This window comes from Centropristis striata, chromosome 11, assembly GCF_030273125.1.
Source record: "Centropristis striata isolate RG_2023a ecotype Rhode Island chromosome 11, C.striata_1.0, whole genome shotgun sequence".
NCBI classification, from domain to species: domain Eukaryota; kingdom Metazoa; phylum Chordata; class Actinopteri; order Perciformes; family Serranidae; genus Centropristis; species Centropristis striata.
The window spans coordinates 29462181-29478236 of record NC_081527.1 but is presented as its reverse complement, the minus strand read 5'-3'; the positions used below and the strand labels follow the sequence as shown (position 1 = coordinate 29478236).

Here is a 16056-nt window from a genome sequence, read left to right as displayed (position 1 = left end):
AGAAGTTCACTCCATTCTTCACTTCAGGACACATTAAAAGACAAAGACGACAAAAAACGAGACATGCTGGTCGAAACACATAATGCCCTGGATTTTTATTTCATTTTGTGACAATTCAAGAGGATTCTTAGTCTTTCCCGTGTGTGTGTGTGTGTGTATGTGTGTTTGTGTGGTGGAAGGGTCTACAAAAACAAAACAAAAACTCATGAATCAACTGGGCCATTGGAATGGGCATTGGGATTTTGTGGTACAGACAAAGAAAAACTACAAGTAGCCTTGTTCAGTACCAAACTCTTCACAGAAGAGAGCGATTTTTTTATAATAAGGTTTTTCATTATTTTTTTCCCAAATGAAGGCACCCGATAACTTGTGGTTCATGGCCTTTCAGCCTTCTGGAGTTTTTAAAAGTAGAGAAAACTTTTTTTTTTTCAATTAATACACGTTTTCTTTTTTTTTTTTTTTAAATGTAGAAGCTGGAATGATAATAAATGTCAGTTACTGCATTTTTTTTTTTACTCCCTTATAGTTTTTTTTCTCTTTTTTTCAGATCAACAAGTAACAAAATAATGAAGTTTTTTGTTGTGATGGAAATTAAAATTTAACAAAAGTGGGTGATACAAAAATATTTATTTAAAAAACAAACAAAAAAAAACAAGGGGAGATGGGGGATTATCTTTTTAAGTAAATAAGGCCACCTGGTGCAAACCAGAGGCCAAAATAATACAAAAGCAGCATCAATCAATCAATAAACAAATTATATAGTGCTTAGATAAGTCAGAAGCAGCAAAGTCTTCTGGGAAAGAGTCCCCATTGTTTTGTTACTTGTCTCAGGAATATTATATGTATGGAAGAGCTTTGTGGAAACTGATTAACCCACTGACAAACTGATGCCTACAACAAACAAATTCACACCTGTCTTCTTCTACCGCCCTGCGCCTGAATCTGCATGAGCGCACGTCTCCATGGATTCAACGTGACACACAGGAACATTGTGGAAGGGACGCCCAACAAAAACGAGGACGTGCTCCCGGCCATGTTCACAACATCCAAAAAAATACACAGAGTTTTTTTCTTTTTTGTTTAAATCTAGCTAAACACTGACTACAGCACGGGGGAACCGGTGAGGGGTACAGTGTGTAAAAAAAATGTTTTAAAAAAGAAAAAGGATTAAAAAAAAACATGAACTGGGGGAAAAAAAAAAACCTTTGTAAACACGGCACAATAAATAGATCAAACAGCAGGTTCCGCACCATGCATGTGATGACATACATTTTTCTGTGGTACAACTTTCACACCTCATACTCGCACCAGTTGCAGTTTGTCGTTTTCTCTTTTTAATTTTGATTTTTTTTGTATATCTCGAGTGCAAAACATCACAAATGAACAATTCTGTATTCAAGTAATGTTATATACAAGAACAGGGAGGAGGAGGGGGGAGTAGGGCGGGAGGGGGGTATTACAAATATGCAGTACTGTACATATAATTGCCATATTAAGAATTTACAGACGATCTCTTATTAACAGTAACAAATAGGGAAATGGGGAAGAGAGGAAAAAAAAATCTGTACGAGACGAGCATTGCAATTAAGTCCCAAAACAGTTGCGATGGAAACCCAGCCTTGCCGTGCTCATTCCGCCACCACTTTGCTTTTCACCACTAACGAACGATGCATAGCACCTAAAAAAACAAAAACAAAAAAAAACAACAACAAAAGGAGTTACGCTTCCCCCGTGCTGCGTACGGGGAGGCTACGTAACCTCCATGGCCACTGTGTTCTCTGATAGACTGTTCAGTGCTGGCTTGTCTTGTTCGTGATTCTCCCTGAAAAAGACAAAAGACAAAGTTAGCAGAAAGTAGTCAGCATTTAAAACGGTTTCATTAACAGCATTTTTCCACAGCAAGAACTTACACCTGTAACCTGGACAGTCTCATAATCTGAACCTTTACAGGCCAGGTAAAGCAAAATCATATGTAATCTGAGTTTTCCACAAAGAAAAATGTGTTATTTAACACCCAGCCAAATGTAAATCCGGGGGGGGGGGGGGAATCACCCAGTATAAAAAATTATTAGATTTATAAAAATGAGAAGTATTGCTGTAGTATGTTAGACCATACCAGTGTACAGGTGCATCTCAATACATTAGAATATCAGTAAAATTTCATTTCCAGTAGTTAAGTCAAACAGCCCCGACCAAGTATTGAGTCATATAGATGGACATACTTTTCAGAGACCAACATTTTCGTGTTAAACACACTTTTTAAAATTGGTCTTTTGTAATATTACATTTTCTTTGAGATACTGAATTGTAGGTCTTTATTAAATGTAAGCCATATTCATAATTAGAAGAAACTAAATAAATTAAGACATGGAATGTTTCATTCTGTGTGTAATGGATCTATATAATGTATTATTTTCACTTTTTGAATTGAATTACTGACATAAATAAACCTTCTGATACTTTAATTTGAGATGCACTTGTATATACCTGTCCCAATAAAAAAATAACTGCCACCAAAAAGCCATTTTTATGTTACGCTCTGCTGCAATTGCCCCCTTTTTCCATTTCGTTTAAATAACTCCCTGTTGATAATTTTTATATACATTTAAAAAAAATATATATATATATATTTTTTTTTTACTTTAAGTGCTTGTTTCCTTAATCTCCATTTATAATTTAGTACTTTGTTTGCACTAATACACCACATTCAATTTTCTTTTTTTTTTTTTCTTTTTTTTAAATGGAAGCCCAGGTAGGGGAATGTTCTGTTAAAAATGAAATCTAAAATAATAAACAGGTGACCCTGACATTTTTCCCTGGAATGGTTAGTGTGAGCGTCATTCCAAATGTGAGATTCTTGTCCCCAAAGCACAAAGGAAACAGAAGAACTAAACCTGCCTCCAGTTCCTGCAGTGGAAAAGGGAAGACATCGTAAAATTTCAGGGCCACTAGTCAATACAGAGGTTTTGTTTTTGTTCTCCGTTTTCATTGTTCCTTTTGTGCAAAAAAACCCAACTTCACTATCAAAAAAACATAACCGACTTCTTTTCAAAACAAGTCAAACCACAAAAAACACACACAACAGATAAAACGACTATCAGCTGATGCTGATTTATTGGTTTATCCCCATTTTCTTCTTTTACACTTCTATTAGCACATCAGTCAGACTGCTTATTGTAGCTGTAATATAGATTGTAATAAATGTCCTGTGTGACTGTAACAGTTGTGACAAACACCAGATATTGAAGTCACCTCATTTGTAGATGGGGGTGACCTGTGTTTTTAAATATTAACCGCCTCACACTGGTTGCATGTTAGTCTCACCTGGGCACTATGTCCAGCGGCGAGGCCGAGGCCGTAGTGACCTTGGGTTTCTGACAGTTGGCGGTTGCGGCGGCTGCGTGGGCGAGCTTTAAGGCGGATGTTGACATGGTGGTGCTCAGCGTCCGGGGGGCGTGGACGCGCTTGGCGGCGGGAACACCCAGACGGAGGCTGTTGTTGTTGTTTCCCAGCAGGACCTGAGTGGCGGCGGCGTTAGTGGTGTTGGCAGGGTGGGCGGTGCCGTTGTTGTTACTGGTGGCGGAGGAGGAGCTGGTGGTGGTGCAGGGGTGGAGCAAGGTGGGTGTCGGGGTAGAGGAGGGTGGAGCCGGGGCGGCGGGGGAAGGGGACGCTGTGCTCGAGAGGTGCAAGCCCTTGTAGACACCTGAGGGGTGAAAAGAGGCCGGGGGAGGTGGAGGTGATGGTGGGAAGGGAGGGTGATGGAGGGGGAGGGGTGAGGTGAGGGTGGTGGTGACAGGGGCGAGTTTAGAGATAGAAGGTTTCAATTATCAGCTGTTCTTTTTCTTATTTTAGCTCAAAGTGTGAATTATATTCCTTCATAATAAATCAAGCGTAGCTGTTGAGAATGTTTGCACAGGTATGAAAACAGCTCAGTGAAATTACTTAAAGGAATAGTTCAGATTTTTGTAGTTGGGCCGACACAGAAGCTAAGCAGTGAACGACCCCGATTCAACAATGTTGGGAGATTTTGTAAAAACTAAACAAAACAGAATGTTGTAATTTGGAGATTCTTTAATTTACACTTTTGATATTGATTGAAAACTGCACAAAAATATATTTTATGTTCAAGTCGTATTTTGTAAATACAGACTGAATTTGATGTGAAGACTGATAATTGGTGATGTCATGTATTCATTAAACCTGTGAATGCTGATGCAATTTGTCAGAGCAAACCTGATGAAGCTGCAGGTGAAACACTGTAGTAATTATTCTTCATCTTCATCTGAATGTGATCCATTCTGTTTTAGTTTATGTTTCATACAACATCTCAACTTTTTTGGAATCAGATTTGTTGTTGCTGTTAAAGTTTATGCAGATGGAACTCTTTATTCAAAGGCATCACACTCCAATGACAAAAACAGTAATTTTACCCTGCAGAATACACAAGTTGCTGGTCACTGTCTTGTTCAAGAAGTTTGTCTTATTGTGGGACTTTGGTGAATCTGAACTAACCCTTTAAAAAAATCAATCACACAAAAACCAGTCAAAGCAGCAGTAGAGCAGCATCGCTGGTGTTCTGCAAGGCAAAATTACTGTTTTTGACAATACATATCTTAACTTTTGTCCCAGTATTCCCACCATCTACTCTACACTGACTGGTACCTCATATTACCCCACTTCAAAAACATCTAATCTATCCCTTTAAAACTTTGAGAAAGTGCACAGTATTAAATATCTCCTGCTCGACAGAAGGTCATTTATGAGCTCCAGTAGTATTAGAACAAAAAAAAAATCTGTCACAATGATTATCTAAGTTTGAATAGTTTTATCTGTATCCTTCATGCACCGTTTTCATCTGCAGAATAATCTCAAATGTAAATGTCCTTTCTGTCACTTTTCTCACTTTTTATCTCCTAAAATCCTGCTGCCTGAAAATGGCATCAGTTGTTTGGGGCGTTAGTGCTGTAGGTTTTTGTTCAGGCTGCTTTGTGCCGTTATCTGCTCTGTCAGTGCACTCCATTATGGGTTTTAGGACTGTAATTACTTCACCCTCATTGTTTGCTTTGTCTGCTCAGTGTCACTGTATTGCAGCACTTGGGTGAAGTGCACTTAAAATTTTAATTGCTTTTAGTTTGTATTACTTTGTGGCTGCATTATTTTTGAAAACAAATGATATTTTTGGAGGTACAAATAATCACATGGTTGGGAAAGTGTTTGCATTTAAGTCATAAAACATTCCCAGTGGTGCTCGTGAATAATCAAGATGGTCATCAGACACAAATGCAGCTAATAATCACCACCTATCAAATAAAATGAGGATAATTACTCCAGCCATTACTGTGATGGGACATCGTCCTCAGAACAATTTGAGAGTCAACTTTATTATTAAATAAATATGATCTGCACTTTATTTACAGAAGACAAAATGTTCTCAGAAAGTAATAATCCTTCCATTGTCATCAATTTCCTCCTTTTCAAAGCTGAAGCCAGATGTTCAAGTCTACTGGTGGTTGTCTCGACGGTTTCTCATACCTGAGGGGGAGAGGACGCCATTGACTCCACCTCCCAAGGCGAGCTCCTCCTTGGTTTTGAGAGCAAGCAATTTGTCGGCGGTGACTAGGGCTGTGGCGGCGAACTGAGCGCTGGCCTGGTCCAACGTATTCGAGAGGCCCTGTGACGTGAGAAGGAAACTGTTTAAGTCACAGATAAAAGCTGGACACAAAAGAAGATCACTTCAGTTTGCATCTGATGGCTAGAAGCCGTATTCACAAAACATCTTGAGGTGAAAAGTAGCTCTTAACTTTCTAAATGAGGAGAAAGTTTTGGTTTTAAAAGTATTTTACAAAGCGTTTTAGAGCTAAAACCAGCTACTAGTTCTGTAAAAAGGTAGAAGCAATCAAGAAGAAGTCACACAGAGCAAATCCCAAACGATCCTAAACTGCTGCCGGCAATCTGCCTCGTAATCACATCAACATTTTAGAAACCTTTGATGACACTGAGCTTTTAAAAACATAACATAACAAAAAATAAATAGTTAGAGAGCTGGCAAACACGTAAGAGGCTGACCATTACCTGCACATATACTTGATTAGTTAGTAGCCTTTATTACTCTGTTTCATGTTAACAGGGGGTGAGCTCCCCATGCACGGCCGGGTCGTTACATACTGAACAGACCTTTTCTCTCTTCTATTGTTGCTGGAACATGTAGCGAACTGATCATTTCTACACGGATGTGTGACCCAGTCCACATTGTTACAAAATATTGAGGCGCATGGCTTGGCACTCGGATCCTCTGTGGACCCCCCACGCAGTCATACAGGCTGAAAATGCACCATGCTGACTGCCAATAAACAGCTTTTAGAATACATTCTATTTTAATATATTAATTTGGATATGCAACATGCCTCCCACAGTACTTCATGAATTTTCTGACAGATCCAAAACAGCACAGTTTTATGAAACATAAGATCCATAACAATGGGATGAACCGGGACCTCTCTTAGCTGAAGAGTTGGTCTAAAAATTGGTCTCAGCAGCTTTGTGAGCAGGTTTTAAGAGCAAACACTTAGCTGGGAACTTCTTCCTCCTAGTGTTAAGATAGAGAGTTTTTGTGAATGTGACCCCTGAGAGGACTTGCAGGCCACTGACCTTTGTGCTGTTTGTAGTGGCGGTGCTGTTGGCTTGCTGTTGCAGCTGGACCTGCTCCAGCTGCTGTTTCTGCATCATGGCCAGCTCGTCCAGATGCTGCTGGTACTGTTCGGCTGTGAAAACTGTAAGGAGAGACGAGAGTTTGTTACAAATCTGGGAAATCCGATTGATACTGTACATGCAGACGAATTCATCAGTGTGAAACAATGCAGAAACAAAGCGTGGGCAGTGTGTGAAGGAGAGGCGCCGCTGCCTCGGATGTGAATAAACATATAAATCCTTTTGTTGGCAACAGAGTTTTTAAGTACCCGACTACTTTTGGAAACAACTCTTCTGCTCAGAAACATGAAGGTCTAGTGGTGAAAATGACGCACGTTGAGGCCTTCAGATAGACCAATCACACTGCGGGTCTGTGTACCAAGATTGTGTTTCAGATAGATTTTTTTTTTGTCTCTTTTATTTCGAGTGCTTTGCCACACCTGATGCAGCCGCTTGCAGATTTGGCACCCATTGGCATCAGCTCCACATGAAACTCATCACTGATGCATGAGGTTGTTTGAAGCTACTGTTTCCCTCCAACTTTCCCTCTTGAGGATAATAACACAATATAAATAAAGTCATAGATATTTGCTTTCAATTTATTTCTGGTGAATGAAAATAAACATTTCATTATGCAGTCCAAGTTCCTCATACCTCCCCGCTTCCTTTTTGAGCTCTGCCAAATCTGCCAGACTCCTGGTGGGTTCTATGGCAGTGTGCCTGTTTGTTATCCACACAGTAACGCACAGGCACAACAGCAACTTTAATCAACCCACACACACCCAATACTGCTTTCATTGATAAGGCGGTCGCCAAGAAAACACTGTCTGAAGGGAAAACCAGGTTCCAGACTCTAAACTAGAGGTGTTAGAGAGGAGGATGCTGACCAACAAGACAGTTAAAAAAATGCATTTCTATCATTGATTCAAGAGCTTTTATTTTTTTGCTCTTCTACTAGAACTACAGTAGAAAACAACTTACATCAATCAAAAACCTCAGGACAGAATAATTCCATACAAAAATGGTTGGAATAATTTGCTTATGGTAATCAAGCAGTCTGCTTACAGTGTTTGTTTTCATACATAGAAAAATGATAATTGATTTCCCCCCCCTTTACTACCATGACACTTTGTCTCGTGGTAACCCGTTTGCATATTCGAACTCTGCAACTTTATTGCCAAGCTTTGACTTTGTAGCCTAATTTGCACTACTGAGGTTATCGTTTGTCAACAGCAGAACACTGTTTCAAGCTAAAGCCTGATTATAATTTGAACTAGAGTAAACTAATTTATTTACAAGAGGTCTATGGTTTCATAGTGTATTTCAATTATACACGTATGGTTACTTCATTTGTACAGCACTTTAAGTGTTTGAAACGGTCAATAAAATTCACTAGCAAAGCTGTACATTTCATAACTTTGTATCCATGTAATAAGTATGCAAATATCAATTAAATAAATATAAGAAAAAGGGTTATAATAATTAACAAAATTTAATTTAACTTTAAAGATATGACATGCGATGGTAGTCAAAAGGCTACTTTCTCAAAAATGTACTATATTTTACAATATACATGCTATGCATAACACGGTCAACCAATTCTAGAAAAAATTACGAAGAAAAGTAACAATATAATTAAAACTTAAGCTAAATTTTTCAAAAGGTTCAGTCAGTTGCTCAGCATTTTAATAAAGAATAAAATACATAACTTCTTAGTCACCCCAATCATTTTCTGAATTAGATACAAGTTCAAGTGTTAAAAAAAAAGAAAAAAATAAGTCATATTGTAGCATATTTGACAATATTTCCGCAAATACAATAAACACTGATATGCCTTTGATAGGCAAACATCAGTCGATAATATTAACCAGTAAATCATCTGCTTATAGTTATCAAGTTAACCTGGACACATGTCATCACTGTAAGACTTCTACAATAATACAATGGTAGAATTATCAAACCCCTAGTCTGAAAATGATAATGAACAAGTTGTCAAAAGTATCGATACTCAAAAAAGTATCAATACTACAACGTTGTATCCGGATACAATACTAATTTTCAAAAGTATCGAGTATCTGATGCTTGTTATCATAGTTGCAGTTTCTTTAGTTGTGCAAAACCTGTGGTTCTGTTAATTTTTACATGTTGCATTTTTCTTGATAATAAAAATATTTCTGTTAATCTTTGTTTTTATCCTGGTGGTATCAAAAATGGTATCGAGTATCGAATATTTTCCTGAGTATCGGTATCGAGTTGAAAATTTTAGTATTGTGTCAACCTTAATCAGAAATCATATTTCCGAACTGTAACTGGTTAGTAATCTGGCTGGTTACTTCAGTTGGCTTTCGTACACTGAAAATATTCCAGCTTTGATTAAAAAATCTAATTATTGAGCTGCATGTTAACACATTTGTTTGTCATTCACCAGGTTACTCCAATAAACAAATTCGCAATTTTTCTGCCATAACCTGATTTCAAAATCAGACACCTGTAAGTTGGTCTTATTTGACTTATTTATGCTGCACATGGCATGTCCTCAAGTCTTTTATTGGCTTTCTACCGATTATGAAGTGATAGTCTCACATTTCTTGGCATGAACGTGCTCTTGCGCCTCAGTTCAATATTGATTTTATTATTCCCCCTGAGCTTTTCTACTTCACAGCATCCAGAACTCATCATCTGAAAGTCACAGCTCGTCCTCTGGCACCACGTCCCTCTGACACAACCTTCATGCTTATTTCATGCAATCTGACGGTGTCGCATTTAATCAAAACACTGCACTTATTAATTCAGCGCTGCTCACAACCACCTTTACGGCTGCTCTCTGCAGACTTAACCACCTCTAAAGTCACTCGAGTTTCTTGTAAAATCTCTTCATTACATCTGTGTCCTCTAGTTTCTTTATGGCACTTCACAGGCCGATCAGCTTTTCAAAAAGACGTCAATACGCAGCTGTTTTTCATGCACATCAAAACATTCACAACTCCTGTAAACTGCTTGTAGTGACATTAAGACAGCAGTCGCCCGACTGCCCTCGCAGTAATTACCACCAGGGACCTGTGGCTTTTAGTTTGTATTCAACGCTCAACGCCTCTTTGTCCACACACCCTGACAAATCCTTCGCATCTCATGAATTTATTTATCAAACCCAGTTTTTAATTGACACCTCATGGACTGGGTGGGGTGGGAGGTGGTGCACTGTGAATGCCAAGCAACAGCTGCACCTGATGATCACATAAAGAACGTTTACAATGCAGCTAGAGGAGAAAACAAAGAGGTTGCTGTAATCTAGGTAAAGATAAAAAGAAAATGACGAGTTTCTCATTATCTTTCTGAACTCACACCCCTCTTAAAAGGATCAGTTCAGCCAAAACACTTTTCTCATTTTACTCGAGTATTTTGTCACACGGATCGTTTTACATGCCCAGATTTTGACAAATACTCTCCAACACAATCAAAAGGAAATGGAATTTAATTTGAACTGCTAGTAATTAAGAAATAAACTTTAAAAAAAAGCAACTTCCCATAATCCACAGACCTTATTTCTAGTGTCAGTATGACTAGTTGTTTCAGTATGACTAGTCACTTAAACGTTGGTAGTATGTCATATGACAAGTGCTATTTTAATGTATACATTTAAATTACATTGATAACATTTGCACTGAAATGTCATGTCTTCTTAGTGAAATGTTCCTTGATAAACAAGTCTCCATGTTTTCTCAAGATTTGTTTTCCTGAAGAATAGTTTTTGTCAATAAGTGTTAGTTAACTTTTAATTAGTGAGTTGTTGTGTTTTGTAGGATAATGTACATCTTCATACTGCATGGTGCACACTGCCAAACATGTAGGCAGCATTTAAAATATGAGTTTGTTATTCAAAAATGTGATTACCAATCTCAAAAATCAAATTTCAGGAAGTCCAAACTTTGTAGATTAAGTTTTGCTCGATTTTGACAGTATTCCAGCTTTTTTACATTTCCCCAAGGTTTAAGGTTAGGATTTCTGTTTAAACATCAGGGAAATTAAGTCATCTATTTCTTCAAGAAAAGCAATCCATGTGAAAACTGGTTATCAAGAGTAATTGGGTTGTAGTTTCTGGGAAAGACAAGCTGCTGCAGAATTTTTCAAATGTTTTATAGATTTTCTTAGCACAAAGAAATCTTCACTTCCATTAGAGAGGAGTGACAACAGAAATCATAGCAGTGGATAGTTCAACACTTGGGCAAATAAAACACAAACTATTGGCATGGCTAGATACCACCAGGACTAAGGAATTAAATGTTTTCATGTAAAATGAGGAAACCGACCGCTTAAAAGAAGCCCATTGGTGGAAGACAAGTCCTGCATAGTGGTGTGATTGTGAGTGATGAAACCAGGACGGAGATGGTTTTCTGCTCCTTCAAGCAACCATGAGTGCAAAGTAATAAAACAACAGTGCCAGACATGAGTGCATCAATGTGTGTGTTTGAAGGCAGCCAATCCACTTACCAGCAACGGGTGTGGGTGCAGGGACAACCCTCGCCGGGCGCTGAGAGCCGAAGGGCTGTCCCCCGGGCGTGGAGGCAGAGACTGGGCGCTTCAGGCCTCGACTCAACTTCCTGAAAAGCGGGTGGGCATTGTCCAGCTCGTGTAGTGGTAGTGTCCGTGGTCTAAAGTGCCTCCATCGACACAACTTTATATTCAACAGTATCTGACTGAGGTCCGTGGGAGGAGGAGAGGAAAGAGAGGAGTTGAAGGAGGAGGAACTTCTGTCCGAGGTATTTGTTTCTGAGGTACTGGCAAACTTGTCGGTGGCCGGCGAGCGTGAAGTAGTTGTAGGAGGAGGAGGAGGCGGAGGAGAAGGGGGAAGAGGCAGGTCGAGCATTTCGGGATCCAGTCCGTGGAAAACGTTGTCATAGTCCGTGTGCGCCCGGTCCAGCAACACCCTGAGGGAGGAGGAGGAGGAGGAGGAGACGGTCAGGTCTTTAGGGTAGACAGTGGGACATGTCAATAAACACAACTAGCATCATTCATATAGAATTATTTAAAAAGTTAAATGTATCTAAGCCCTTCTCTTCAATCAGTTATTTTTATAATCAAATATTCTACAAATGACTGAATTTATCAAGTGAGTACTTAAGAGTAGAGCACGACGGATATATCGGTTCACTGATTATCGGCTGATATTGTTTTATCAAAGGCATATCTGTGTATATGCTGTCTCATATGCGCAGTTATTAAAACTTTTTTCCACTATATATATTGCAAAAAGTTTTTTTTAAATAGTCAACAAATGACCAGGCACTAATGATGTTTATTTAGTTATTTATTTTATTGTATTGATGTTTTATTTTCTCAGCTATCATTTATAGAATTGGCTGACAATGTAAAACATTGTTTTTATACTGTCAAAAGTTTTAGGTTTGAGAAAGTAGCTCTCTGGGTGCATTTGCAGAGGTGTACAATCTATATGAAAAGGGTTTTTTTTTTCATTCTAGCTTGAAAAATGTACCATATCGGGGGCCATATCGCTTATCGATCAATTTCCCCTCTAAAATCAGTATCGGCATCAGCCTCTATCGGCCTGGCTCTGAATAAGAGTACTTCATTATTGAACAGAGCAAAAGTTTAACTGACCTGCCGCCTCGTCCCACGCGTCTTCGAGCCATGCCGAGACAGTGCCGCGGCACGGTGAGCGTGGTGAGACTGTAGCGAAAGCGAGCTTCTGCCAAACCACCGTCCCAGGGTCCACACCACGGCCAGCTCCCCACACGGTCCTGACGAGCCTGACACAAGACAGGATGCTTAACGTCAATCATTTTATTCTCTAATGTGAAAGCACAGCTCTAATATGCGTTTTTCCCCTCTCAGTGTTGATGACTTACAGAGTAGTACTGGCAGCCTGCCTTCCTGCGAAAGGCGTAGGCACCATCTGGGTCGTTCTCCTCCTCTGCTTCTGATGAGCCTGAGTGCAGCTGAGGACAGAGGTCAAAGGTCAGACTAAGGCCAGCGGAAGAACAGATTTTATAACAGTGAAGCCCACCCACTCGTGTTTTTGCAATTCTGAGTGGATTTATCAAGCCAAAGGAGCAGAGAGCAGCAAAGTAAAGGTATGCAAAGAGCTGAGGTAAGCTGCTGGCTACAGACTCTCAAAGTTTGTTATTCTAATTCACTCCAAGAGTTGTGCTTTGTGATTTAAATTGACAGACTAAATTCCTATCAAAAGGGTGTTGTAGTAAGTTTTAGAATATGCAGCAAAGGAAAATATATGCCACCAATACAGTTTTATTTTCATCATCATATCAATATGGAAAAACTGGAGCTGAAGAATTTCATAGTGCCATATGAAACTACTTGTATGATTAAATTTCCCCCATAACACCCTATATTTTACTTGGCTCTATTAGCTTTAACTCACAGGTTATTATGAACATAAACCAGGAAGTGAGCATGCAAAATTTTGATATTCAAGTATAAACAAACAAGAAATAATCCAATTGCAACTATTTTAGTTTTGTCAAATATTATTGTCAAGGAGCTTTCTATATATTTTAATACTCTCATTCTCAAAAATCGGTGTAAATATGTTTTACTGTAAAACATATACCAACCCGGTTCCAAAGAAAAATATCAATTAAAAAAAGCAAAACAAAAAACAGATCCAGATCATCTAACTAATGCACACAAGAAGATTGTCAGTTTGTTGGCCGTTGCGGTCATTCAAAAACCTTGAAACCTAGAAGTAATGAATATTAGGCAGAGAATTCACTTCACACATCCAGCAAAAACCTCTACAATTTATAAATTCATTGAGACGAGCGGTCATGCTTGGTCGACATGGTGTTCTTGGCTTTGCATGAACACATTCCTGTGTTTGTAGGAGTGGTGCATGTACCTGGGAGAAGGGCTCGTCGTCTGAGCTGGGGAAGTCGTACTGGTTGAGGTCCTTGGCGTTGAAGACAACCGGACCCTGATGGTGGGGGGCGCCCGACGAGAGAGGCAACACCTTCTGCTTCTTCTCGTATCTCCTCTTCTTTTGGGGAACTTCTGTCTTCTCGGGCTGAAGAAGAGATAACTGATCAGACTCTGGAGCACCTTGAAACATGCCTTTAGTGACGGCAGACTACAGGCACACAACTCTCTTAACACCATTTCAAAATCTTACTTTTCAGATCACAAACCCTACAGATAAATATAAACTTGTACTGGATTATATATTATTGGTCTTCATGTCCATGTGTCTGAGGTTTTCCTTGTAATGTTTTGTTGCACTTGCAATTGTGTTTTTGTTTTGTTATAGTGCACCTATAAAAAAAAAGTGATCTATAGTTGCTGAAAAACAGATTTGTCCTCCACAGAGAGGAAATTGTACAGTATATCCATGTATATGCATGCATCATAGATACTTTCTGTGTATATTTGTGCTTAATCAGACATTAAAACAGACAAAATTAAATTATACAGTCCAGTGTCAGAGGCTGCTTCCTAATAATGAGTCTCACCTTGGATTTGTAGTCCTTGAGGTCCATGTGGTCCTGGTGTCGGTACTGGTTGGTGACAGGGACCAGAGGAATGATCTGCGGCCTCACAAGCGCTCGTTCAGCCAACACCTCCGCCATCACCTCACCACCATAGTCTGACATAACGTTTCTGGAAAAGAAACGGCAGAAAAGATGAGCCAAAACACTTGTTTTTCAACTCAAACTACACTGAAATTTCATTTTGAAACTGTGCCAAATAGTACAGTACCTAAATGAAAAAAAAATGATAAGTGTAGTATTGTTTTATCTCAGTTCACTCGACTTTTTCCCTTTTAACGTCCCCCTGTTGCCTCCACTTTGCCAGCCCTTTTGTCTGACTGCTTTGTTTTATTTCTGTACTACTGCTTTATGTGTGCAGCCCGGAGGCAGGCTCACCTCTTCTCAAAGACCTCCAGTGTGAGGTGCAGCAGCTCTCTCTTGCTCTTCTCCCTCCTTTTGATCATTTCCAGAATGGTGACGGCTCGGCTGAGATCCCTGCGCAGCTTCAGCATCTTCTCATAGGACGCCTCGTCATTCTTACGGTTCTGAGCGTTGGAGGAGCAAACAGGTGTAAGCAACAGAACAGAACCAGCAAGCTATAATGATTCATTATAGGTTCATTTTTTTTGCGAGATAATATTGGTGCAGAACATGCATTAATTACAATAATATAGGATAATAATACAAGTAAGTCCTCTCAAATGCAGAGAAGACAGAAGCAGCAACACCAGAAATAACAGCAAATAGTGTGTCAGCATAGTTTTTTCTGCTCATTCATGTTATGCACTGTAAAATAAAACACCTAGTCTTCTATTGATCAGGAAACTCTGCTGTTTTTATGGTAACATGTTGGGGACATTCTTAGGGAAACAAAGATGCATGGTGATATTGTACGATATACATTTGCTGAGCTTGACAAGTCAATATTGTCAGCAATTCATTAGTGCTTTAAGCCTTACATTAAGCAAAACATGCAAGAAATTAAATCTGTTACAGTCATCATAATGATTATAATAGTTATACTGCACTTAAATATATTGCATGCCAATTTATGTGCATCAAATGTGAAAAATCAACATTTGGCCAAGTTGCTTGGATGAAAGCAAACAGGTTGCTTCCATAACAAAGTTAACACGAAGGTTAAATTCTTCAAATGACCACTTGGTGGCACAAACATCCTTTACAAGGGTCAAGAGGAAATTACAATTTCATGGAGTCTCAGTGTTCAGCAGTGTAGGATCACTAATGTAAGTAAATCCACTGGAGTTAATGTAAATTTAATATAATTTAACTTAACAGCCGCAGTGTTTCTTAGACGAGAACATACCAGGTCCACCATGGTATTTTCAGTCATGGTCATTTTCAGTTGTATATGAATCTCTTATCAGGAGCTTTTTAGCCAATTCACACCTTCATTAATCCCCGTTACACAGAAGTGAAGCTTGACGAATGGAGAACAATTTAAAAAGGGGAAAGTATTCAGATTTTTAACCAGCTTTGTGTCATTGCAGTGTGGGAAGTATATGCAGATGAGCAGTGTTTGGCTTCTCTCCATGCTGCCAGCGCCCGGAGCTGTTGTGGTGCAACAACAAAACACTGCTCATCTGCATAACCCTACACACACACACACACACACTGAGCTGCACCAATAACAAGTCGACAAATCAATTAGCCTGTTGACAGGAAATAAGTACCAAATATTTTCATAATTAATTCATCATCAAAGTTATTTTTCCATGCATAAATGACAGACAATGCTGTTTCAGTCTGTCAAATATGGAGATTTGCTGATTTTCTTTGTGATAGGGTTGCCCCACATTTTCATGGACAATGTCTCAAAACTTTTCCATGACTTTTCAAGGACCCATAA

The 16056-nt window shown here is 39.1% G+C and overlaps 1 protein-coding gene across 3 annotated transcripts in view; it reads right to left on the bottom strand.

Moving 5' to 3' along the window:
* Window positions 1-645: 645 nt before the first annotated feature.
* Window positions 646-16056, bottom strand: part of LOC131980971 (enhancer of polycomb homolog 1-like) — a 37481-nt gene continuing 22070 nt past the window's right edge. For all 3 annotated transcript variants that reach the window (XM_059345269.1, XM_059345270.1, XM_059345268.1), the window contains 10 exons: window positions 14583-14731; window positions 14169-14316; window positions 13562-13726; window positions 12552-12641; window positions 12304-12452; window positions 11176-11612; window positions 6649-6770; window positions 5533-5671; window positions 3325-3703; window positions 646-1822 (listed from right to left, as the gene is read on the bottom strand). In XM_059345269.1, coding sequence (XP_059201252.1) covers window positions 1750-1822; window positions 3325-3703; window positions 5533-5671; window positions 6649-6770; window positions 11176-11612; window positions 12304-12452; window positions 12552-12641; window positions 13562-13726; window positions 14169-14316; window positions 14583-14731 — 1851 coding nt within the window. In that variant the 3' untranslated portion in view covers window positions 646-1749. The remainder of the gene's footprint in view (window positions 1823-3324; window positions 3704-5532; window positions 5672-6648; window positions 6771-11175; window positions 11613-12303; window positions 12453-12551; window positions 12642-13561; window positions 13727-14168; window positions 14317-14582; window positions 14732-16056) is intronic.